The 26119-nt window shown below is 37.2% G+C and overlaps 1 protein-coding gene across 6 annotated transcripts in view; it reads right to left on the bottom strand.

The window, feature by feature from the left end:
- Positions 1-26119, bottom strand: part of Sgce (sarcoglycan epsilon) — a 70363-nt gene that overhangs the window by 22297 nt on the left and 21947 nt on the right. For all 6 annotated transcript variants that reach the window (XM_055612988.1, XM_055612990.1, XM_055612987.1 and 3 more), the window contains 4 exons: positions 21643-21765; positions 20204-20361; positions 15044-15116; positions 9440-9638 (listed from right to left, as the gene is read on the bottom strand). In XM_055612988.1, the coding sequence (XP_055468963.1) occupies positions 9440-9638; positions 15044-15116; positions 20204-20361; positions 21643-21765 (553 nt within the window). The remainder of the gene's footprint in view (positions 1-9439; positions 9639-15043; positions 15117-20203; positions 20362-21642; positions 21766-26119) is intronic.

The following is a 26119-nucleotide window of genomic DNA, read 5'->3' on the forward strand; positions in this document are numbered from 1 at the left end:
GTTCTAAACCTTACAGAGAGGGACAGAAGATTCCGAATATCAAACCCAATAGTGAAACAGAAGAGCGAGGCGGGAGGACTGAAACTGCCCCACCTTGAGCCTTACAACAAACTTACAGTGACCAAAACAATATGGGAGCAGTGAAAGAATAGACCAGAGGGTGGAACCAAATGGAGAGCCTAGCAACAGTTTTATCTAACAACTTAGGTGAGCACAGCTACCTGATGTACTCGGTGACAAATGTACTAACGCACTAACGTGAACTAGTCTTTTCAACAAATGCTGCTGGAACAATTGAAGGTACACATTTTTAAAAAATCTATAACTAAGTCTTCATATGTATCTTGTATTCTTCACAAGTGTGGCCTTAAAATGAGTCACAAACATAAGTACAATTATGAGAAAGTAACAGAGAAATACTAGATGATTTTCTAAGACAAAACACTATTTTAGTCATGAAATAAAGAAATTGGTAAAATAGACAAATTTAAATTCTCTCTCATACCAAACAAATTCTCATGAAAACTTTCCAGAGCCTGGGTAAAAAACATTTGTAAATCTCCTATCTCCTATCTCTCCTATCTCATAAAGAGCTGTTGTCAAACATAAACCAATAATAAAATGAAGCTGACTGAAAAGTGTCCCAGGGCTGAAGGAGGCGGGACACTTGGAGGAGTGTTTGTGAAGTGCTGGGTTCCATCTCTAGCACCTCATAAACTGGGCATGACAGCAGACATCTGTTATCCCAGCATTCAGGAAGTGGAGGCAAGAGGATCAGGGATCTAAAGCCATTCCCAGCTAGTGAGTTCAAGACCAGTTTGAGACTGTTGATAGATAGATAGATAGATAGATAGATAGATAGATAGATAGATAGATAGATAGATAGATAGATGATAGATAGATGATAGATAGATGATAGATAAATAAGTAAATATTTTTTTAACAAAAGAAAAACCTTAATAAAGAACTTAGCAAGAAAAGCATACAGAGGGCAAATAAAGGTAAAAAGGTCTTCCATATCATATATTTATTAGAGAAAAACTTACCAAATCAGCATTGAAACACCATAAAACAAAACAAAACAAAAACTCTGAAACAGCCAGAACTTTCTAGCTGGAGTAACAAAATGTGCCACAGCCAATGTGAAGACAGCTTGAAGTTTTCTTACAACATTAAGCATATTTTACCTTATGGTCCAGCTGTTAACAAAAGGAGCCAACACTTGCATCCACATAAAAACTTGTAGATGTGTGAATAAGGAATACAGGATCTTTACAATTGGAAAGCAAAAAAGTGATCTGTACGTCTTTCACTGGGTGAATAGTTAACTCTGGTATGTCCAAAAAGTGAAATATCATTCAGGACATATACAAAAAAGAATGAGCTATCAGGCTAAGGAAACTTAGCTTGATAGCTTTACTAAATGAAAGAATACATGCATTCTTATACCAACTATTTGCTCTGTAATGACATTCCAGAGAAAGCAAACTCCAGAGAGAATAAAAACGATGGTTGCTAGGGGGCAGAGGAAAAATAAAGATGAAGAGATGAAATATAGATGATTTTCAGGGCAGTGAAGTGACCTGTGTGATATACCATAGCATACATACGTCATGCGCACTTATCCAAACCCAGAACCCTCATGTCAGCTATGGACTGACGATGGATGTGTCACTCCTGTCCACTCTGGGAAAAAAAAACAATGATAATCAGGGAGCTACAAGCGTGTGGGAACAGTGGCATACACAGCATCTTTGAACTTTCTCTTTAATGTCACGATGAAGTTAAAACCTCTCTAAAATCAGTTTACTTAAAAATACACACAGTGACTTAAACTCAAGAGTTAAAGCTGTTAACTCTAAGAAGAAAATAGGCATAAATCCTTGTGGCCTTCGGTTCACCAATGGTGTTTTTAGCTTTGACATCAAAAGCTCCAGCAGTGACAGGAAAAAATAGATAAGCCGAGCTTTATCAAAATTAAAACATTTCATGCTTCAAAGAGCAAACAGCAAGAAAGCAAAGATAAGTTACAAAGGGGTTATTTACAAATCTCATGTCTGATAAGTGACTTGCATCCAGAATATGTAAAGGACTCTCACGTTGTAAAAACACAAACAGCCCAGTTAAAAAAAAAAAAAAAAAAAAAAAAAAAAAAAAAACTATCAAGGAGTTGAATAGACCTATCACCAAAGAAGATCCGAAAAAGAAATTTTCTCTTGCACTGCATATAAAAAGTGTATGGAATGATAGATACTCAATTGGTCACTAAGGAAGGAGATGTCAAATCCACAAGGAGATACACCTAATTCCTGCTAGAATGACGATAATCAGAGAGCAGGATGAAAGCTGGTGCGAGGGGGAATGTAGAGGAATCAAATCCCTCCTAGTCTGCTGATGGAATGTGAAATGGCTCAAGGCTTTGGGAAGACAGCTTAACAGTTCCTCAAGAGGTTACACACAGGCTCACCAGATGACTCAGAAATTCTATTCCCATGGATATGCCTAGGAGGAATGAAAACAGATATCTACGCAAAATGTATGGCTGGTGTTCACAGCAGTAGCATTTCTCAGAGGAAAAATGTGAAAATAATTCAAAGGCTTGTCAACTTATGAACAAACAAAAGACTACAGCCACATAATATTGTATTATTCACTAAAAAGACAAAATGAAGTATTTTTTTTTTATAGACTATGAATGCAACCTGAAACCAATATGGTAAGTGATGAAGAAGCCAGTCATAACAACCATACACCACACCATTCCATTTTTGTGGAATGCCCAAGGAAAGGTAAATGTAACGACACAGCCACATCAGCTAGAGTTTGCCAAGAACTAAGGTGGTTGGTGGAGAGTGACCACTGAGATGTACAGGGTTGGGAGTGGATAGCTGAGCTGCTATAAATCGCCTAAACTTTATTATAATGATCATCTGTTCTGATGGGTGAAAGGTGCAATATGTGAACTCTACCTTAAGAAAGACGTTATGTCCTTAATTTTTTGAGACAAGACCTCATTCTTATAATCCGAACATGCTAGAAACTCACTATGTGGTGAGAACTCAGTAATTCCCTAGCCTCAATAACCCAAGTAGCAAGATTATAGATATGAGCCACCACTCCTGGCTCAATGCTACTGCACTTTAAAGTAAAATAAACCAAAATGTAAAATAAAAATGCAAAACTGTGTCAATGTAAGTATGATGTCACAGACACAATGGTTCCAGAACACAGCTGTACAAATCTATCTGTTCTTTACATCAATACACATTAGGTCTTAAGTGTCATGTAAGGGACAATTAAAAACAACAACCACAACTACATAGCCCTGGAGAAATAGGAGTAAATAATGCACAAAGTTAAAATCAAACTAAAAATTCAGAATGGAAGCAGATGTTAAGAAATCACCAGGAGAGTTAAGTGCTGCACGATCACATACATATTTTGTTTACAAAACTCACTGCTTTACAGCTTCACAAAACTCAGTTTCCATCTCCTTATTAACACCATACATTTTTCTCTTGATAACTGCAAAATATTTCCATGAATAGAGATAAACGAATGTTTTTCACAACTGTTAAGAGCCCTCTTGCTCAAACACAACATTGATTTGCATTTATAATTAATAAGATTTTAGATTAATTCAGCTAAAGTTAATATAAATAAGCAGAAGAAGTTTTGCTACTTTGGAATGTGTTTTTCATTTAAATTATAAAAGTAAGATAAAAACATTATAGAAAACTTGGAATATAAAAACAGAACTCATTTATATTACCAAGGTAACTATTTTCATTTTCCAATGTACCTTGTAGAATATTTCTCAAATGCATATATTTTAACCTAATTGCAATCATCTCTAAAATTTAATTTTGTATCCTGCTTCTCCACTTAATGCGTCATAAGCATTTTCCATATTGTAGTCTTTGTAATTATGGTTTTATGGCAATATAATTTTTTAAGTGCACATGATTTATTCAGCAATTATTTCTTAGTTGGACATGCAGTTGCTTCTAATTTTTGATGTTATAAATAAGACCGTAAAGCCCACCTCTGTGTATATTCCTTGCTGTTGCTGTCTTAAAAGAGATGCCCAGGAGTGGAAACATTTTTATGGCAGTTGCTACTGTGCCAAGTTACTTTCATCTCTGTGAGTACGATCCATAAACTCCTCAAACTTGCTATGTTCCGAGCTGAGCTCATCTTCACCCTACCCCACCTCCACCTGTTCCTCCTTCTATCTCCTTTTCCTAGTGATTGGCAACCCCAGATGCTCAAGTCCTGATCTCCAGCACCATCATCCTTGACTCCTCTCCTTCTCTCACAGCTCAATCCATCATCGGTTGCTGACAGTTGCCCTGAAATAACTTGCAAACACAAGTGTCACTCGCTCCCACCTCACTGCCACCACTTTAGTTTGAGTCACCAACACCCTACACGGGGGCAAAGCAACATCCCTGGAACTGTTCTTAAACCCAGTCCTTGCCATTGCTAAGTGAATAAATGAGCTAGCATTTACCAGTTAAAAACACAGAGCACAAAGGTCAGGATGAAGAACAGTAGTCGACAGTAGACTTGTCTCATGGGACAAAAAGCCTTTTTTGTTGTTGTTGCTTCTTTTGTAGAATAAGCAACTTTGGACACATTGGCTTTTCTATTATAAATTTGTATGAGACCATACTTAATAATAGCAATTGATGCTATACATGAAAATGCCATGTCTTTCATGGTGTTTTCTTTTTAGCTATCTTTTGAATATACAATTGAAAAAAATTAATGAAGATAGTTGTTATCTTAAACCCAACCATATATCTAAAAAGTTGAGATGGGCACATATCATCTCAACCTTTCTAATGCTGCAACCCTTTCATACAGTTCCTCATTTTGTGGGAACCCTCCCCATAAAATTATTCATTGTCACTTCATAGCTCCAATTTTGCTAGGGTACTGAATCATAATGTAAATATCCGATATGCAGGGTATCTGATACGAGACCCCCAAGGGGTCATGACCCGCAGGTTGAGAACTACTGCTCTAGGTGAATAAATGGTGCTTCAAAATGCTAGGGGTTTCTGTACACTTGATAAAACTCCTTATTAACAGCTTTTAGTACAATTTGAACAACTCAGTTTCCCTTGAGGTAGAATGTGTTTGTCGAGGCATTTAAACACTTAATGTGAGGAATCAACCAACAGGAAAGTAAGTGTATGCAAGAGCAAGACAGTGATTACAAATGAATATATGCTTTCCATAATTGTCTCTCTCATGGAATACATTTGCCTCTTGATCTTGTGTCCAGAAGAGACAAACCAACTTGAGTGTACACCCATGTATGCCACCTGTCAGCCGGAAGGGGAGCTTCCGGGAGAAGCGGCAGCATCTCCTTGCTTGCCCCTTACCCCACTTCTTCTTTCTGTATATAGCTGTAATTAATTTAAAAATAAAATGAAAATTAAAGACTTATAAAACTTTTTATAAGATATATAACCAAATGACTAAGTAAAGCCCAGGCATTAAAATTATAATGGAATTAACAATTCCGTTTTAATCTAGAGCTATGAGTTTGTAGTGAATATTCTCATATCAATTAAAAATAGAAAAAAATTTACCATAAAAAAGGTAAAAATATTACCTTCTTATTACTGAAAGGAGGAGAGAGGTTAGTTCTCAGAGTCCTGAAAACAGGATTGCTGTAAATTCTGTGAGAACTGGTATAAAGGAATTCTGAGGGAAGGAGGATGGATGCTCTATGGATTTTGGATGGCCCAAGTTCCACATATGATGATCTTGAGCTGCCTAACATCTGCACAGCTATCTCTGCCCCCTCACTCTCTCATTTGCCTCTACACTGCATACGATGAGCCTGACACAGAAACTTTCCTATCAACCATTTATGCAAAGATCCCTTTGCTTCAGGACAACATCCACCCAACTTTCCACAAATATAATGCCTTACGTGGTTCAGTCTTCAGCAGTTTCTATCATAACCATCACAGTATTGGGGAAGCAGAAACATCGAAAACCCTGGGGCTCAGCTACCCAATCTAGCCTAATCACTGAGCTTCATGCCAGTGTGACCCTGTCTCAAAGGAGCAAGGCGAACAGATCCTGAAGAATGGTCACACATACACAATCATTGACAAGAGAAAAGATGAGGGCAACTTCAGAGCTGAGCACCTTGGCCCAACATTATAACTTTCCATCACAACAGTATCTAGCAGCTCTGACTTGAATTCTCCTCCTCAACTGCTCACTGAGGCTTTTGATAGAGTTACTTCGACAGAGAATTTTGTGACATGGTCCAGAGAATAAATGAGGATAGTTTTCTGCTACTGGTTGAGGCTAGATCTGCACGCTTTGGTCACCAGAGGAAATAGGTTTGACAATCTCTTATGAAAAGTGAGTATATTCTTTAATCCTCACACCCCATCATTCCCTTCATAGTCACCGTTTACACCACATCACTCAGCCGTGCTTGGCAGCTACAATATGCCTAGCATGAAATATGACCCTGCTCCTCTTTCCACCAGCTTTATCCCAGGCTAAATACATCGAAGAGTCCTCAGCCCTTGGCTCCATGTCAGAAGCAAAAGCGACACCGAGTCCATGCACAGTTGCCTTGGGGTTATGAGTCTGGCAAGTGAAATTAATCTTTTCAGAGGGCTCAGCCTTCCTTTGCAGAAGCTTACTCACTTTGAAGTCAATCTTTATAATTGTTTTCTATTTTATTTAAAAGAAGTCTGAAAGCTGTCAGCAAGTTCTGTAGAGATGTGAAAATGCTCATTACAAAGGATGAGCTGGGATGCCAAATACTGGGCAATTAATGGCTGTTTGGGCTGTAGAAGGGCATAAAAGGGCCTACCCCTCTGAGCTACTCTAAGACACCTGTTGGTTATGTCTCTACAGAAAAATATATGTCACTAGTAGATTGTGGCTGGCTGCCGTGAGTTAAAATTTTTTTTTCATAAAGATCTTTATCTTTTTCCTTTAAATCTTGGAGCACGATTTAGGGAGAACACATTTATTAGTTTTCTTAATTACTATTGCTGAAGCATACACATTATTTTAAAAAAAGATTATAGAAAAGCAATATTTGAAATTCCTTGGCTAAATCTGTCCTTCCCTGTTTATGTTTACAATATTTCATTTTAAGTATATTTATAGTTCATTATTTTTTAATGCAAAAGTGAAAAGTATAGTAAGTGGATTACATATACATGCTATATATCATTTAAAAATGTATTAAGTGAACTACATACGCACAGTATACATCATTTAAAAGTGTATTAAGTGAATTACACATATACACTATACATCATTAAAAAGAAAGAAAGGCATAGAGCTGCAAAAAGTATGGGATTTACTTGTAATCATAAGGCAATGTGTGTAAAGAGGTTTTGGTTATCACAACTTTATATAACAACTTAAGAAAATATACAAAATCATTCCTAGGGACACACTTTCCTCCTGTATTATAACTCAAGTAGGATCTTATTTCACTAGGGCTTGCTTGAAGATGCTAGAGGGACAGAGCTGGCATTAGGTACAATTTATAGAAACACTATTTTGAAAGACTTCTCCTATGCATACTTTGCAAAGGTTAAGGCTTAACATTAAATTAAAACTCATGGAAAGCATTTCAAGTTGGGCAGGGATCTGAGACAAGATTCTAAATAAATGCCACAGGGCAGGCTCTCTCAAATAGCTGACAGTGTATATTGCCCTCAAGCAGGTGTTGCGGGTCAGTTAGCTAATGACTGAACTCTCAACAAGGACTTGGAGGGCCAAAATTCTGTTCTTAATTTAGAGTCACATGCTCAGGCCCAGCTCAAAAACTCTAGAGGGTATCAGAGGCCAGTAACCTATCTATCATTTACATTTTAAATAATACTTTACCAGTCATTCCCAGGCTGGACACAGTGGAAAAGCTCTGCTTCAGGTTGGCGTTCGGTTTGGAGAGGTGCTTAATTCAACTGAGTTTAGTTTCCATCTTAAAAGTAGGGTCTGCACTACTGACTACAGAAGGGGTGAGCACAGAGAAGTAGGGCTACCAATGCCTGGGGCTCCCTCTGTTGCTTGCAAATTCTTTCTGGCTGTTTTTTTAACAATCATCTTGGAAAACATTAAGGGGGCTGCTGAAAAAGTGGCGTACGCTAGGAGAATGTTTTCAGGGAACTCTCCTGATCACCGTGTTCCACAGTTATGCTTTTTCATTTACTAGGTGGGGAGGAGATCCACATTGCAACTCCACAGTGAAAATTTAACCTCTAGAGTTATGTTTCATATAAAAAGCCAAGCAGCACTTAGACAAGAGATAAGCCCGCCATTTTCCTCAAAGCACTTCTGTGTGTGCTTGACTGACTTCGAAACCCATTGCTATAACATTCAAGATAAAACTTAATTCTGAAATTTTAAGTTGAACTTCACAGACCGCTGCTTCCTCCAGCCATCTCCTGCCTACCCTCTCAGACCTCATTTATGTGTATTTGTGATCTTTTCTGTTATTTCCAAACAAGTTCTCCATTAAGCTGCCCTGAAATCTGATTCTTATGAATCCAGTTATCCTGGTTAATTCTAGATATCACCTGCAGAGAAGTGTTCCCAGGATTATGGGAGAAGGGACAGTTGGGGACAGATATATGTTGTGTAAACTGTGATTTATTCCACGTACTGCACTTTCACAGGATTGAGTGAGAAGCAATTCTCTATCGACCTACAGATAAGAAATTAAAGATGGAAGTTTTGGTGTGATACTGACAGCAATGCTTTCGATTTACCCAACAGGAGTGTTTTTACTTACACAGGTCACACTCTGTACTGCTTGAGAGTTGGCACATCCATCTCAAATTGCACTGTCTCATTTAATCACTTTAAGAAGCTTGAGAGAGGATGCCATCCCCACTGGAACAGAAAAGGAAGTTGAGGCACAGAGGGGTTCTGCATTTGTGCAATGTCACCCAGCTCGTGAGTGACAAGGCCAAACTTTTGGCTCTAGTGTCACAGGAATGGGTTTCAAATCCACTTTAGCCATCAGCCACCAACACATGGTGGAAAGAATGTGAAAGGCGAAGAAATAGTTTCCTAGAATAAAGCTCCGGCAGGCGGTGAGTCCTCCAGCTGATAACTGGGCGTCAATTTCCTTTGAAATGCATGGCCCTAAATAATCAGCTTGTCTCCGAAGGTACAAAAGGCTTAGTGCTATAATTTATGATGTCGATCCCAATCTACAATTAGATTCACAGGACCGGGGTACTGTGATTGAAGGAACCGTTGATACTATCTCTTTGTCAATATAGAAAATTGCTTATATGTCCATATCTTCATAATATCTATTTCTTATTAAAAAGAAAAATGCAATAGGCTATCTTCCATCTATAATAAGTTTGATAAAGTCACCATACTTTAAAAATCCACATTTAAGGCAAAGAGATAAAAGTTGTCTTACCCCTCCTTCATGTCGTTAATAGGAAGCGGCACCCTGCCACCCCTGTCTAGGGCTGACGTGATGTTTATGGCATTGAGGCGCTCTGGCTGCCACACATTTTTTACAGCCCCGAGAAAGTCTCCAAGAACCTCACTGGCCAGCATCTCTTCCACATTCATATTTCTGATGAAGAATTCTGCTTGATACGGCAGCGGGAATTCTAGTGTTGAAGAAAAGGGATACGCATATCTTTAATGAAACAGTCTCTTAAAGAGAACAATTTAAGTTTTGTTGAGTGCCGTCATAGTCCTGGCAGTAGAGAGCAATACAAAACAATCAGATCTCCATCTGTATGGGTTCAGATACTTGGATTCAACAAACCATGACCCAAAATCATTCTTAAAAAAATTACATCTGAGCGGAGCACAGTAGTACACACCTCTAATCCTAGCACTCAGGAGGCAGAGGCAGGCGGATCTCTGTGAGGACAGCCTGGTCAACATAGTGAGTTCCAGGACTGGTAGACGTTGGTCTAATGCTAATTACTGGCCCTCAAGATCTGGTTACTGTCCACTGGGTACATCCATCCTTGTTTATGTAAAACTGTCTAAAACATTATACCTGATTGGTTCATTAAACGGCCTATACCTGGGCAGGGCAGAATAGAGTAGGCGTGGCTAGGTTCCTGGGCTTTTGAGGACTGGAGAATCATGAGAATCACAGCAGAGATGGACGGGAAGAGAGGAGGAAGGAGGACACCACGACAAGTTAGTGTGGGAGAAAAAACCATGTGGGCAAAGAGAAAGGACTCCAATAATGGCATGAAAAGATGAAGATAAAAGCAAGTATTTATAAGATTATGGATGGATGATAGGATGGTGAAGGAGGATGGCATTGGATGGGGCTGAAACATGGATGGTGAAGTGATTCAGACAGTGTAGGTAGATAGATCTGCCCAGCCCAAGGGAAATAAGGCAATTATAAAACCTAACAGGTGCTTCTGTCTTATTATTTGTGATAGCAGGTTATATAATACTGCCGTGATAATATTAGGGCAAATAAACATTTTATAGCCCAACAGCCATTTTTAAAATTATTACAACACAGAATATCCAGGGCTATCCTGGCTGAGACGTGTGTGTGTGTGTGTGTGTGTGTGTGTGTGTGTGTGTGTGTGTGTACTCAATAGATATAAACTTTCTCATCATTATTCCCTAAACAATATGTCAACTATTTATATAGAAACTATATTGCATAAGTATAATACATAATAAAGAGATGATTCATATATAGGAGAATATGTGCAGGTCATATGTAAAAACTATGCCATTTTATCTAGGGGATTTGTGAGTATTCAGGTTTGAGTAGCCAAAGGGCTCTAGGAGCCAGTTCTTGGTGGATACTGACAGATTACTGGGACTTCAAAGACTTTCTCTGTAACTGATGATATGTCTAAAAATATAATATACATTCGACACTGAACTATATCTACAATATAATAAAATCAATGGTTCATGAAGGTAATTTATGACTTTAGAATTAGCCACAGAAAGAAAGACCAACTAAGCCTATGTTTTAAATTTACAATATTTTTTGATATTGTTTAGAACAGCTAAGAATCATTGCTTTTTTCTGTAATATTAATTATACAGCTAGTGATAATTCTAAAATTTACCCCACTTCTATTTGGATTACTGTGTAGTAAATATTTTGGAAAAAAAAATTCTCATGCACTTTCACAGTTAGCATCTTAGTGAGCTTTTTAATTTTTTTTCCTTCCAAAAAATGAACTAAAATTCTCCATTAAAATTTTTTAAATGTATATTTTAAACAAACCTCATATAAACTTCAGTTTCTCAAGTGTTACTCTTGAATTACAATTTTCCTATATTATGATTGTTCTTTTAAAATTAAAAATATTTCTTTTTATACAATACTATTTCTGCAATAACTAGTTAGTTTATAACTGTTTATAAAGCAGAACGAAGAAATTCATGTGGACTATAAAGGTGGGAAGGTGAGCAAGATCTTCTATTTTCCCCCTATACTTTTAGTAGAAAATCAGCTTTAGATATGGTCAGAAATAAAAGTAATTTGAATTTATCCCATCCAATTTTTCTGTAAGTTAGAGACTGTGTCTAAATATGCTCAGTAGATTACAGACATATGGTAAAATCTTATAAAATATTAAAACATTAGTCCTAATTTGAACACGAAAAGGTTGGTTATATATTTGAGTTCTAAACAGACTTAATATCTCTAATATTAACTATACAATATACCTCCTCTAATTTATTTCAGCAAAATTTATGAATTTGTAAATTAACCCACTCTTGTTTAGTAACTGGGAGATAAAAATACACAGTAAGCACCTTGATGACCTCATTTCTTGGCAGCCTCTTTGGTTTGGTATTAATGGACACTAGATACTGGAGACTCGGTGGTGGAGCCAGCTCTGGTTGCCCAGTTTTCTCCAGAGCCGGCTAGCAGGTAGCGAACACTTCTAAAGATACAGCTTTGTAAAGCCCTCCACATAGAAAATCCTTTCCTCCTTTCCTGCAGGCACTGATTTGGCTTATGATTTTGCTAGGCTTATTCAATGCGTAGCCCATTTGTAGTCTTCTAAAACATGGTCTCTTCATTCTCTTCCTTGCAAGAAAGTTTTAAGTTTATACAAATGCATTTCCTTTTGACATACTATCATAGCCTAATCATGTGACAATACCCCCCATACCTAGAAAGAGTCATACAAATGAATCATGAAGAAAAGTGTGTAATTGGTAAGTGATACAACATTTATAGGTAATAGAAAATATAGTTTTGGATATGCCACATGTATGCAATTATTCTTTTCACTAAATGTTCTTACATTCACGTTTCCATAAAAACATAGAAAGCCTCCAGCTCACTGCACCCCACCCCAGCGGTCTTATACTCAGTGCTACTTTTTTGGAGAACCACTCTGTGGTTCTGCTACAAGGCCTGCGGTTGCTACAGTATCCCTTCAAGGCTCTGGGCTGTGCAGTTTGCCTGCTGTCTATTGGGCCAAGAACTATTGCCAGGTCTCTCTGGGATGAGTCACAGGAGCTTTCTAACTCTGGGGAAATCCCATGCTTGCTATATTTGGAAATCAAAGAGGCCAAGAGAACAGTAGGCCAACAGATTGGTGGCAGGCCTCTGAGGTGCTAAACCCAATGTAGGGATTCATTTTATGTCCTCTCCTGGAGCACCATGCTGTATGAGGCTACATGACTAATTTCCCATTAGGTCACCCAGAGAAGAACACAGCTGGCCAATGAGCTGGGCTGAGCATGATCACCCTGATTTACAACTTTGTTATTCCTTTTTCTAAACCTTATCTGGGACAGATAGCCTAAGTGAAGGCCATGTTCAAAGATGTTCATTCTCAAGTGCATATGAATCTTGTCTAGGCTGGCAAGGACAAAGGCATGACCTTTTTAGTGTCATGGTTTTCAAACTATTTGGGGTCCGTGAACCCTCACTACTGCAACTTTGAACTACTCGATGCAGGTAAGCCATCCCTTGTGCTTACTTTTGACCCTCCAGTTGGGCAGCATTCTTAACAACAGGAGCCACATGAATAGAAATCCCCCTGTAGGAATAACACCTATAATAGGTTCTGGGCATTCACTTTCTACAGGAGAGACCGGTCTAGGGAAAGGGCGCCAACTGTAGACCAGGATCTCTTCCAGTCTGTCATATCTGACAAAGACTTGGTCTCTTGAGCCTGTAACTGTAAGGTCCAGGAGCCCAAAGACACCACCTTGTAACTATGTGACACCAACCATGAATCTACAAACGGAAAGCAAAAGACAATGAATGCCCGCTTAGAGTTCCCAGTTCCACAGAAATAGCTTAAGCTAAATATAACCATCCAACCTGGTAAAGGCAAGAATCAGCTTCTCTAATCTATGGATGCCTAAGAAAGCAGGCAAGGAACAGGCTGGGAGTGCACACAGGGGTTGCTAGGCCTGGGCCCATAAAAATCACACCTTGTAGTTGTTTTCATATATAAAGGGCTCTTTACATTTTAACCTGGCATAGTTGTTACTGTTCAGACACACAGGGAAAGGTCCCGTGAAGGAGGTTCAGGACTTCCAGCAGTCTTCCTGGGTACCTATCAGATTATTAGATATCGCTTTCTTTCGTACAGTCTAAGGGCAATTTTTAATCCAGATTGAGTTATCCTGAATTTCACAATGCTAAGTTTTGGCAAAATGTTTTTGTTTGCCAGTTTGTTTTCTACCAGTAAACAGAAGCAGTAATTTCCCCGTCAGGAATATATTCTTTATTATTATTTATAATTTAGTCACTTTGTAGCCTAGTTATAGCCCCCTTCCTCATCTCTTCCCAGTCCCACCCTCCCTCCGTCTTCCTCCCCATCCCTCTTCCCCAGTCCACTGATAGGAGAAGTCCTCCTCCCGTACTGTCTGACCCTAGCCTATCAGGTCCCATCAGTCTTCTAGCCTGAAGAATATACTCTTACTTGCTCTTTTTCAGAGGAAAAGATCTGTAGCAGCTCCCTTCCTGTCGGTGCCTTCACCGACAGAAGTATAGAGAGGATTATTATCCCATAGTTTTCTAAGGGTAGATAAAAATATTTTCTCTTTCTTTTTAATATTTATTGTTAAAATCTCAACAGGTGGATCTCTGTGAGTTCGAGGCCCGCCTGGTCTACAGAGTAAGATCTTGGACAGCCAGAGAAATCCACAAGAACAAACAAACATTTAAGCCTCAAGTTTCAGAATGGGATAGTAATATTTTCCCCCTTTCCTCCTTCTAGCTCCTCCCAGCTATCCTCCCATGAACCCCTCCCCTGGCTCCTCCCTCTAATGTTAGTAGCCTCACTAAAACATTTCAGTGTTAGACATGTTTTCTATTCTTTGGCATACATTTGAGAGCATAAATTTTAGAATATTTCCTGTGTCCCTGACCTTCAAGGTCCTCAGGGAATCATTTAGTGTGAGCATGTTCCTCTATATTCTTGATGGGCTCTGACATTTACTGACATAATGAGCAAATGTAGCTAATTAGCAAATTGTGTACCTCAAGTACCCAGATCACAGTTTATCTTCACATTTTGGCTAAACTACTTCCTACTGCTCTACAGTTGAATACAAAAAAAAAAAAAAAAAAAAAAAAAAAAAAAAAAAAAAAAAAAAAAAACTAGCTAATAGCTACCCTGTTTTCTTAGACTTAACTCTCAGTCTTTAGACTGGACTTGGTTCATCTCAGTGCCACTTCACTACTAAGGAAACAAGGCCTGAAGAAGTCAGCAGGGCCTCTGGTGAAGAATTGTCCTGTTTTTCACCAAAGTTCCAACAGCTCCCAGCACTCAGGGAGGCAGAGGCAGGTGGATCTCTGTGAGTTCAAGCCTGGCCTACAAAGCAAGTCTAGCACAGCCAAAGCTACACAGAAAAACCCTGTCTCGAAAAACTAAAAAAAATAATAAAATAAAAAAAATAAAAAATTCTACATTTTATTATACCATCAATTATATTGTTTGTGGTACTTTACAATCTATGATTATACTATATGTTTATAAACACAATGAATCCTTTCTTATAAATAAGAAATGATCATCGATATATTTTCCATACTTACCTTCTGCTGACATTATATTAATTATCAAATTATGCCTTGCAGTTTCAAAGGTACGTCTATTGTAGGCAGTTATCTATTAAGAAAGGAAATGCATATTTAGAAAAAGAAATGTTTTATAAAATGAATGGCAAAATGAAAACAAATCACTATTATTCCCATTTTTTAAAATTATTTGTTGATATAGCTAGAAAATTTCCTTTCCTGGGCAATAAGGACCCAAGACTTTTATCAATATTATAGAAAAAAAATAATTAATTAACTGGGTCCATTTAACATACTAGAACGAAAAGTGAAATAAATCAAGACTCTTTCGTAGAAAGCCACTGGGCATGAGAGGGATGTAGAGGTGCCAATAGAAGATGATGAACTTAGAAGTAACTTACTGTCAATGTGCTAAGATTAAACCAACAACAAAAGTCCCTAAAGATGTATGCTCATGCTTGCAAGTTTAAGAATTATCACAGAAAGCATACTTTAAGCCAAGTACACCTATGGTGCATTTAGTGCTAAATGGCACAGCAATCAGTCAAAAGATTTCATGAACAACCCTTTCATGCTTAGTAAATACATCTCACGAGGAGGAAAGCAACAGGATCATAGTTTATAAAACTTAGGGTACATGCTCAAAACCCACAAAATCAGCATTTCCATTACAGTCAAATGTTAGTAAACATTTCAGGGTCAGTGAGCTTATATCCAAGTCGACTCAGAAAGGGCTACCAGAGACAGGCAAAGCAAAGACCATGGCTTCCGAACTCAAGGGTCAAGCTTTGTGACAGGTATTCAATGGGGAGACATCTGTGGTACCTCAACAAAATCAAACGACTGTGTCAACGTCTTAAGAGTCCCAGCACTAGGTTTCTGGCGGTGACTGCAGCAGGAGGTGACAACAAAACAGGAGAGAAAACTGGCTCCAACTACCAGGAGACCCGTGTGCACTGAACAAGCACCAGAGACGTTTACATGTCAACAGGAGCCGTTAGGGAAGCAGTGCACAGTCCTTAGGAACACTGAGAGGTAAAACATAAAATGCGGAGCTGGGGGATGAATAATTTCAAACCTTTGGCAATATTTATTCTGAGCAGCACACTGACCCATAGAGTTAAGGGAGTTTCTCTCTCTCTCCAACTTGTCAAAATGCCATTGGATTTCCCACCTCCTTCCTCACAGACACATGACTGGTGAGGCTATCAAATAGTAACCATAAGACTAGCTAACAAAATAAGTTTGAGTTACATTTCCAAGAAAGCAAATGGAAATATAAAAAATAAATTGTACTTGGGAGCTTTTGTGATTAAAAAAATATAGCCTGTTTCCATTAATTTATACAATTAATATATACTAATTAATTAATTTGCATTACTCCCCCAAATAATCATAATCATATTTTCAGTGCAACAAAAGATGACTGATCTTCTCCAATGTGTTATTAAGTGAGGTTTTGGCTCAGAAAAGATAATAGGTATTTTAAATTAATAATACTTCTGGTTAACCCTCCCTATTTGTCACAAATTTCATTATTGTAAATTTTGTATACTCTAGTAGGTTTCTTCACTTTTTTTAAAATCACAGGACACCTGGGGAGTAAAAGATATTTCATATTAAAAGGAAGAATTTTATTATATGAATGTATATCTAATGTTTAATTTTAACAGTTGTAGCAGAAAGTAGCATGCTTTTTCTTACTTCTAATAAGATATTTAAGTACTGGAATGACGGCAATCAAATTTTACTTATTGCAAAGATGTGAAGAACTTCAAAGCTTGAGAAAGGATGCTTTCTTTTTCATCTGTTTCTAAAATAATGCCTACCCAATTGCAGATGTTTAAAATCTAAATATTTCAGATATATAGTTACTGAGTAGATTAATTCATAAATTTATATAATTAAATAATGGTTTGAGACATATAAAACTTGACTAAATTAACATAAGAGTATGTTAACATACTATGCTTGTTACACTATGCAGATATATTTGTATTCCATGAAAGGTCGTGTCAAATTTTCATCAGTACTTTTTTAGCATATTATTTGATACAGTTTCTAACATTCTGTAGTGACTTACAAGAACACTTTGATCTTTCTTGAACTCACCTGGACATGCATTACTGCTCGCCTGTTTTAGCCCAAGGCTGCTTCCAAGGCGTAGTTGAAATTGTGAGCTTGGTGTTTAAAATATCATTTACTTAAAGTAGTTTTATTACAAAAACTTGTAGATTTAAAACCTATTCCTCAGTTTGCTTGCACCTCCCAGTTCAACATTTTGTTTAAAAATACTTATCCATGTCTCTGGGCAAGCCTCATTTCATTTTTGCTCTTAATGTTCACCACAAACACAATGTATTCACCTAGTTCTTACTGACAGCCTTTTGGATCTCTGTTGTTTTGTGGGGTTCCTGTGCTCTGCTTTAGGAACATCGTTCACAGGGTGTGTCTGTATATGCCTTCCGGGGAGTTTTTGCAATGTGCTTGTTTGGGTAGACACCCAGAAGTGGGCCTGCTTAGTAAAAGAGTTCACTAATTCCTACCGATGCGACATAATTTCGTTCTGATCCCCACAGTGGTTTTGTCAATCCCCATATTCACCAATGAAAAAAGTCTCATTCTGGTCTCAATATCGCTGGTAAGAATAGACATCTGACTTATGTTCAAGGGTATTTGTGTGTCCTTCTCAATGAAATATCCTTTTCTTATTGAACTGAGGGTTTTCTTTGTATTTTAGATTCCCTGTAGTCAGGCACATGCAACAAAAATATCTTCTGTTTTATAGCCCGTCTTTTAAAGAATCTCTTGATGATCAGTTCATAAGTATTATAGTTCAAATTATATATTTTCTCTCAAAAAATAAGCAGGTGGTATTTAAGAAAGCTATTCTTGGCCCTCAGTCAACAAGAGAGCTTTCTATATTTTAATATAATAACTTAACATTTTGTTTTCTACACTTAATCCCTAATCTACCTTGATTTGTGCCTGGAGTTTGGTATGAAGGATCTAATTCTATGGTTGGTCTAAGGGATTGAGTTCAAATAGCTAACAATTTTTCTGAACATTGCTTTCCCAGTGACCTGTGGCACCAACTCTTCATGTTTCCATCCCTTTTCCTTGCACAGTCTGTGTTTCTGGCCTTGCTACTCACTCCTTCAGCCCATTTGTCCATTCTTGGCCTGTGTCACTGAAACTGTGATAATGACCATGACTTTACTGAAATCTGGATGCCCAGGAGAGAAAATAAACCTTCTCCTTTGTTCTTCACTAGTGCTTCGTTATTTCAAGCATATAGCCCTCCCCATACAAGTTAGAAATGGTCAAGTTCTATTTTAAAAATCCAGTGGAAATTATATTGGCATTACACAGAATCACAGATTAGGGGGAAATAATGCCATTATGATACTATCTTCCTATTACTGAAATTGCCATCTATTTATGCAAATTTATGTACTCTGTGTTATATTTACTTTTGGTACCTTATAATTTTTGTCTCTATTGAAAATACACACTTCTCTGAAACATCTATTTTCTCAGTACTTTTTATTCATGTACAGAAATGTAACCACGTTTATACTTATCTCACAGCTGACTGCTAGTCTTTCATACTATTTTTAATAGTCCACAGACTTTATACTATTGAGTATTTAATTTTTTTTTCTTTCAAATCATCAGGGAATTTATTTCATGTCCTTCCCTTCACCAGTTATGACTTCCAATATATTGTATAATAAAACATAGGGGTCACCATTCTCGTTTTGTTCCTGAACGTAAGTGAAATTTCTCTAATGTTTCTCTACTGAGAATGATGTTTTTTGCTCTTCTTTTGGGGAAAGCCTATGAAGTTAAGGTAGATCTCTTCAGTTCCTTGCTTAGAGAGATGGCTCAGCAGTTAAGAGGACTTCCTACTCTTGCAAAGGAATTGAACTTGGTTCCCAGCTACCATATCGACAGTGAGACACTTTTGTCTTTTAATTGTAACTTTTAAAGGAAGTATTAATTTAATTTAAATTACCATTTATCATTGTTGTCACAGTTTTAATTTCTAATGTCTTCTAGGTATATTATGAGATATTAGAGGAAAAATGCTGAAGGCTTTAGAATATAAGCTAACTCTATCATCATGGCTTACACAGCTCTTGGGGATTTACCATAGCACCACGGATAACTCGTGCTCCTATCATTTATCCCCTAAAATGCACCCTAACTTCTAACCACATGTATAGCCCTCTGAGATCATACACTTTTCCACACCTTTTTGATTTGTGTGTGTGTCTTTGCACATACGCACTTCTGTCGCTTTTTTATTTGTTTGTTTGTTTGGTTGGTTGGTTGGGTTGGCTGGTTTTTCAGTGCTAGAGATGAACTTGCTTGTGTCTGTCACCTTCTCTATCACTAACGTGGAGCCCGAAATCTTATTTCCAAAATCTGGAAGGGCTGCTTCCTCCACCCAGGAAGAACTGGACTGTGTGAACTGTGTGAACTGGACTCCTCAGCAGTTTCTGGTTACAGCAGTTATTCCAGCACTCGGTAGGTATGCCTTTCTTTCCCAGATCTTTCACCCAGAGACCATAAAACATGGCTGATGCCCTTGCCATTCATCCTTCTCACCCTAGTCACCTTTCACAATGTTCGGGAATTAAGATTTCTAATTAATGACTTCATTTCAATAAGCACGAAATTTGAATAAGAAATTCAGTGTTGCCTTGGCAGTCTGGCTCAGTGGGTAAACTGCAGTTACTGCCAAGCCTGGAAACCTGGGAGTGATCCTCAGGACACACACAGTGGAAGGAGAGACTCCTGAGAGTGGCCCTCTGATCTCCACAAATGAATTGTGGCACATGTGTGTCCACACACGTATAAGCACACATGAGTAACTGACTGTTTACTATATAGAACAAGGAAATGTTTTAAGTTTCCATTTATCTTTTAAAATAGAATTTATATTAACCTATTTCTTTTAAGTATCATTTCCTTTTTTCTAATGTATTTTAACATTTAATATAAATGTTGAAATAGCAAACTTTATATGTCTAAGCATTAATAAGTACATTTGTATGTTAAAAAAACTTAAAAATGAAAAAAACTAAAAAATGCTGCCATGTAACTTTAATTTTGACACTTAAAAGAAGTGATTAAAAAACCCCATAGTATTACTTGTTCAAAAGGAATTACCTCAATGATAGTTGGTTTCCCCACATTTTCAGCTGTTGGAGACCCATACAGGACGCCATCGCTGTACGGTGTCCTTTGAATGTATCGAAGCCATCCAGGTCTGTCTGGGTAACCCATTAAATTTGTGTTAAATGTTATGGGATCATTACTAACCTCACCTAGATAAGGAACACAGAATTAAGACATAAAACAGTTATTTTCATCACATATCTTTGGTGGTTTCAGTCAAAACATTCCTCCTGAAAAAAATTTTGACATTTGCAGCAAACTAAATACACAAATAAAAAAAAAAAATCATCTGAAATTCCTGACTTAGGTATCCATATAATGAAAAAAACTCTTGGTTGTTGAAATTGTCTAGCGATCTAATAAATATAGTAGATTCAAACAAAATCTTGAAAATATTTTGAGGAGAATATATCAGGACAGTTTCACCAATGACAACTACCATTTATAAATAGCTCCCAAAACTCATTCACCTGTTAATGAGAGGCATTCTGTTCATGAGTCTCCAAAGGTTATCACTTTAATATTAAGGAGTAGTCAAGTAATCATAAAGATACCATTTGTCATTACTACATGCCTTTCTTAAATGTAACAACGGCTGTCCAAAGGCTTAGTCATTAGGTTTTATAAAAATGGAATGTCTCTAAAGAAAACACTTTAAAAGTAATTGATGAAGCCTCTTTTTACTATTAAAAACAGTTCTAATTTCATTTTATTAATGTTGTCAGATAAGCTGTTACTCCTCATGTAATCTATAAAAAATTTATATTAATTCTAATATTAAACATGTACTCTTTCAAAATTTAATTTTCAGAAGTCATTTTTGTTACTTAGGAGTTATAACTTAATGTTTTCTCTTGCTATTCTTTCTATATCTTCATTAATATGACAGAAGTTGTGATAATTCAAAATAACACATTTACCCAAAAAGTGAATTAAATGTTTTAAGAACTGTTATTACTCTGAAGGAAAATTAATCATCATTATACTTTTATGAAGTTTTATCAAATCATCTCTTACAGTTAAAGCTTTTAAAAACACTGTTATTTAATGCTTTATTTCATTTTCTTACACAATAAATGTATAGTTTTCTTTAAAAATCAGTGCACTATATAAGAAAATAAGTCATAGTATAAAAAAAATCATAATTGGGTAAAGCTATAACTATTTTTGTGTGACTAGAGGTAGGTCATTTGCCAGGCATGGATGTAACAGTCAGCACTAAAACTCCAGAAATATACACTATAAAATTCAAAAAATTATTTCCTTTTATAATTAAATTTGTAATCTTAAACTGCGAAAGATCTTACAACAACCAATTTTTCATGTATTCAGATCATTTTAAAGTGTTAATCATCTTTGATTATACCCGGGTCTGCACGATGAACAAAAAGAAGTTATTTATCCCGTCTCCCCTGCTGCAGAGAACCTACCAGGCTTTGGGTAAGGTGGAAATTCACCCTTAAAATATTCTCTCTCCAAGACATGGACAAAGAGTACACCTGCAGACGGGTATACATTCCGATCGGAGTGCACCTTTGAGAAAAGAGTATACACTGAAAGCAAAGGAGAGAGAAAAGAGATGGATGATAATGAGCATGGCCCTCGATAACTGAGCACAGATGAATCTCACTGGGCAGAAATTGCTGAGAAAAACAGAACAACACACAAGAGAACTGTTAGTGCATATTTGTTTGAAAGGGAAACAATTTTAGGACAAAGATTCAGAAAACTCTTCCGACTTGTGTTTAGAAACCATTAAAATACTACACAAATAAAATGACATATGTTATATTTAGTATTTTTAATTGCCATTAAGCATAAAGACATAAATATCATTTTTATGATTTACTGTTGTTCAAAAATATTATCAACAAAATCATTTAATAAGAACTGACAAATTTCTTAAGTACTACAGTTTTTCCCTTTTCCCTTTTAAAAAAGCAAACACATACAGTACTTTTAAAATAATAAGCAAGTTCCAAATAATAATAATAAAATAATAATTGCTTTCCAAACAGAGGCAAGTCAGCCTACATAACTCTCATTAGAATATATGCATTCTGCTACTTTCTCCATGCTTTATTAAAACCAAAAACTATAGCTTTATTTCATGTCTCCTGATTTTGGCATCCAATAATTAAAATAGTATAATCTATCCCATTATGCTACCTCCTAAATGAACAGCAACAATTACATGATGCAATTCTGGACAAATCATTTCTTTAGGCGAAATAGAACCAATTTCATGATTCACTATGACTTAGGACATAATATGTGAGTGTAAGAAAATGCCTAAATTGGCTTGATTAGTTTCTATCTCTTGTTTTTCCTCTGACATCATCATCTCCACCAACACATTACTGTCATCATCCTTGTCACCTCTGCAGTGTCTTTTGGGATTCTAGCTTCGTGATTGGCCAATCGCTGTAATTTTTAGACCGATAAACTCTATCATCCAAGTTCTTTCCCTTAGTCACTGATGGATTTGCAAATGTGGAAATTAACCTCAGTCCCCAAGACTGCTCAGACCAAGCTCACAAACTTGCTAAAAGCTCTAAGTAGTTAGGTTACTGGCAGTAAAGGTTTTAGTATTAAAAAGAGAGAGAGAGAGAGAACTCCCTCAAAAAAGTCTCTTCCTCTGAGAAAACCTGTCCCCATGTTCTGTGAATAGCAGCCCCCCCCCCCTCCCAAGAAGAATGAACTAAAACATTTGGCTTGTAGTTTCATGTAACTATACTTGACTACGAAAACCACAACTTCAAAGTCTCTGGACCAGCCAGCTGTGGTGGCTCAGACCTGTAATTCTATCACTCAAGAAACTGGTTGGAAGATGGCTGAGTTGAAGACAAGCCTGGGTTACGGATGAAGTTCAGGGTAGCCTGGATTACAGAGAAAGATCCTGTCTCAAAACAGAGGAACCACACACAAGGCTGTGCAACCAAATAAATAAACAAATAGGTAGGTAGGTAGGTAGATAAATAGAAGCTGCAAGATAGTTTAACAGGGTTCACGGAGAGACACTGACATGTTTGTCACTTGGCGTTCTTATTGCCCTCTTCTACTCAAGGACTATTTGCTCACCTGTGGGAATGAGAGTTGCATTCCAAATAATAATCCCCAAATCAGAGAAAAATTGTAAGGACGATATTCTGATTTTTTTTTCTCCAGTTTAATATCACTATGTGTCCAAACTAGCAGATGATATTGGAAAGGTGAGGACCAAACACTCCCCATCCCTGCTTCCCACAAGGTGTCACCATCCAGTCTGGGAGACCAACATCTCAATTGGTATTTCCCCAGAGTTTTAGCCATTCTGCCAATGCCTGGATGGATGGGCTGACTTTGGAGAGATCTGAAAAAAATTAATAGGTTTAATGTTTTTCTCAATGCTAAGTATTTATAATACAGAGACGAGGCATTAAGCCATGAAAACATGCAATACTGGGGGCTGCAGGGACCCTTTAAAGGAATAAAGTAAGCCAGTCCTCCAGTTTGTGTCAGAGGAAAACAAAGTTGAGAGGAAAAGAATCAAATTGTGGAAAGTTTCAAGATCCCGCTAAAAAGCTATTTTTCTCTATATTAAAGATATTAAAATTTCAGATCACAGCCTTCTATCCAAAGTATAGGACACTTAGAATAATCTAAATGAATCTCTTTTGAATTACCTGATTTATTAACCTTTCTAGAGATGAAAAACACTGTATGGTGCAATACTGAGTTTTATTTTCCTTGTCATTTTTTAATACCTTGAGGAGTGTTGAGCATATTTAAATAGGTTTATTGATGCCTGTGGAATGAATGAATGCATTCTAATACAAAGCAATGCAGAGACAGACACAGGTCTCATGCTAGGGAGCTAAATATATATGACACTTAATTTAAGGTATAGTATGCTGTAGATTACTATCCTCCATTTTCATCATAAAGTAATAGCCTCTTTTAGTGTTTGCTATGGCAAAGTGATGTATGTCAGCTTGAGAAGCAAAAAAGAAATGTTTCTCACGCTAAATAACACCGAAATAATTCTATTTTCTATATAGCCTTCATGGAGCCTAACATGAACCCATTAAAGGGTACCTATCATTCCATATCACCCCACCATGACTAGTATAGAACACCTCTTTCTGCTTTCATACAAACACATACACACTCACTCACTCACACAAATTTCTTCAATGTGCAGAGTTAATCCACAATCCACCGTGACCCTCTTGGGCTTTAAGATGACATGCACATTTTTTTTTTTATCCATGTGTACTCAATTGCCATTCTGCAGTCTGCTGAACTGCATCCTTGCTGGTCAGTTACCTTGGCAACTCCACAATAAAGCCTGCTTCGCTTTAAGTATAGTATGCCGTTCACTCGAGAAAAACATGATACAGATGTATGACATACTCCTCATCCAGAAATGGAAAGTGACTAAGCCACGGATGTTTTGTTTGTGAAAATAACACTTCCTTTCTGTATGATGGGTTTAAATTATGGGCACCCACACAACATTTTTACAGAAGAGCCCTTTCCTTGTCCCTTTGTTATTTGCAAAACAAATAGCTCTTCAAGAGCGGCTATTTGGGCAGTATTTACACCTATGCTTCTTTTCAAAAACAAAATGGCATAGAGAAGTTGAAGTCTGGGTTGTTGTTCTTCTAAACATGAGCTATGTCAATAATGCTCACAGGGTCTAAACCAACTACCCATAAAGACTGCTACCTGGATTAACACGTGCTACATTCACGGGTGCCTGGGTGGTAGATAACAAACCGCAAACTTGATACTCATGATCTTCCTTAGTAACGAGTCTAAAACAATGAAAAGTAAACACCCTAAGACGCCACAGAGCTATGAGCTGATCATCTCCATAGCATACATGTGTACAGGACTGTGCTAATCAAGCAGGGTCACAGGGGCTGGCCTCCCTGCGTCTCGCATGTTTCTGTAATCTTGTACAGCTGCAAATCCATTACCTCTGCAAACATTGCCACTGGATGCAAATGAAACTGAGAACCACTGTGTGGCTAAATCCCCGCAAATCTAGCAACATTAGTGGGCCAAACAATTAAAGCCAAAGTCCAGCCCATGGTGAATCAAAACCTCAGAGAGGAAAGACAGCTACACTTGTAAAGATTAAAATTTCTGAAAATACATTGCCATAAGCAATAGAATTTATTTGAGAAACAACAAAACAAAACTCATGTCTGAATAAAGAAGAGCCAAAAGGGAAATCGTGTTGGAAAATAATGATTTCAATATTTTACCCTCCCTAAGCTCCTGTGTCTCTCATTACTATACGGCCAAAATCTTATTCACAGAAGTATTCATTGCATGTTTTAGTCACAGAGTATACAGAAAGGTCAGGGCATTTCAACAACTCTATATTATGTGACAGTGGAGAGCCAAGAATCAAATAATAGATCTTGACAGCAATAGCAATAAAGTGGGGGCTTGCGGGAGCTAAATCGTGCCCGTCTTCCTTTGCTAAGAATCTGTTAGAAATTTTCTCTGTGTGTGAAGAAAAAGATAAGCGTGTGCATCAGAGTGCTTATTTACAATTACCTTAAAAACAAAAGCAAACATGGATATACTTCACAAACACTGATATTTGAAAGCATTGCGCTGCTGAGGAACCTATAGCAGATCTTCACAATGGCTCCGGATATTGCTGAAATGTAAACAGACACACATGCCATCCCATCTTTACAAAGAGTCCAAAGAACAATCACTGGACCCTTTTCTGCGTCACTAAGAACAAGGACATGGCCATAAAGATAAAACAGACATTAAGTGTGAGGCCGGAAAGTTCCAGCTACGTTTAATCTTAAAGCTGTCTGTGTTTGCAATCTTTGAAAAGAAAGTCGTGAATTATCATCAATAAGCATGTCCAAGTAGCCTTTGCAAGATACCAATTAT

This window comes from Psammomys obesus, unplaced genomic scaffold, assembly GCF_907164565.1.
Source record: "Psammomys obesus unplaced genomic scaffold, mPsaObe1.curated_primary_1811, whole genome shotgun sequence".
NCBI lineage: Eukaryota > Metazoa > Chordata > Mammalia > Rodentia > Muridae > Psammomys > Psammomys obesus.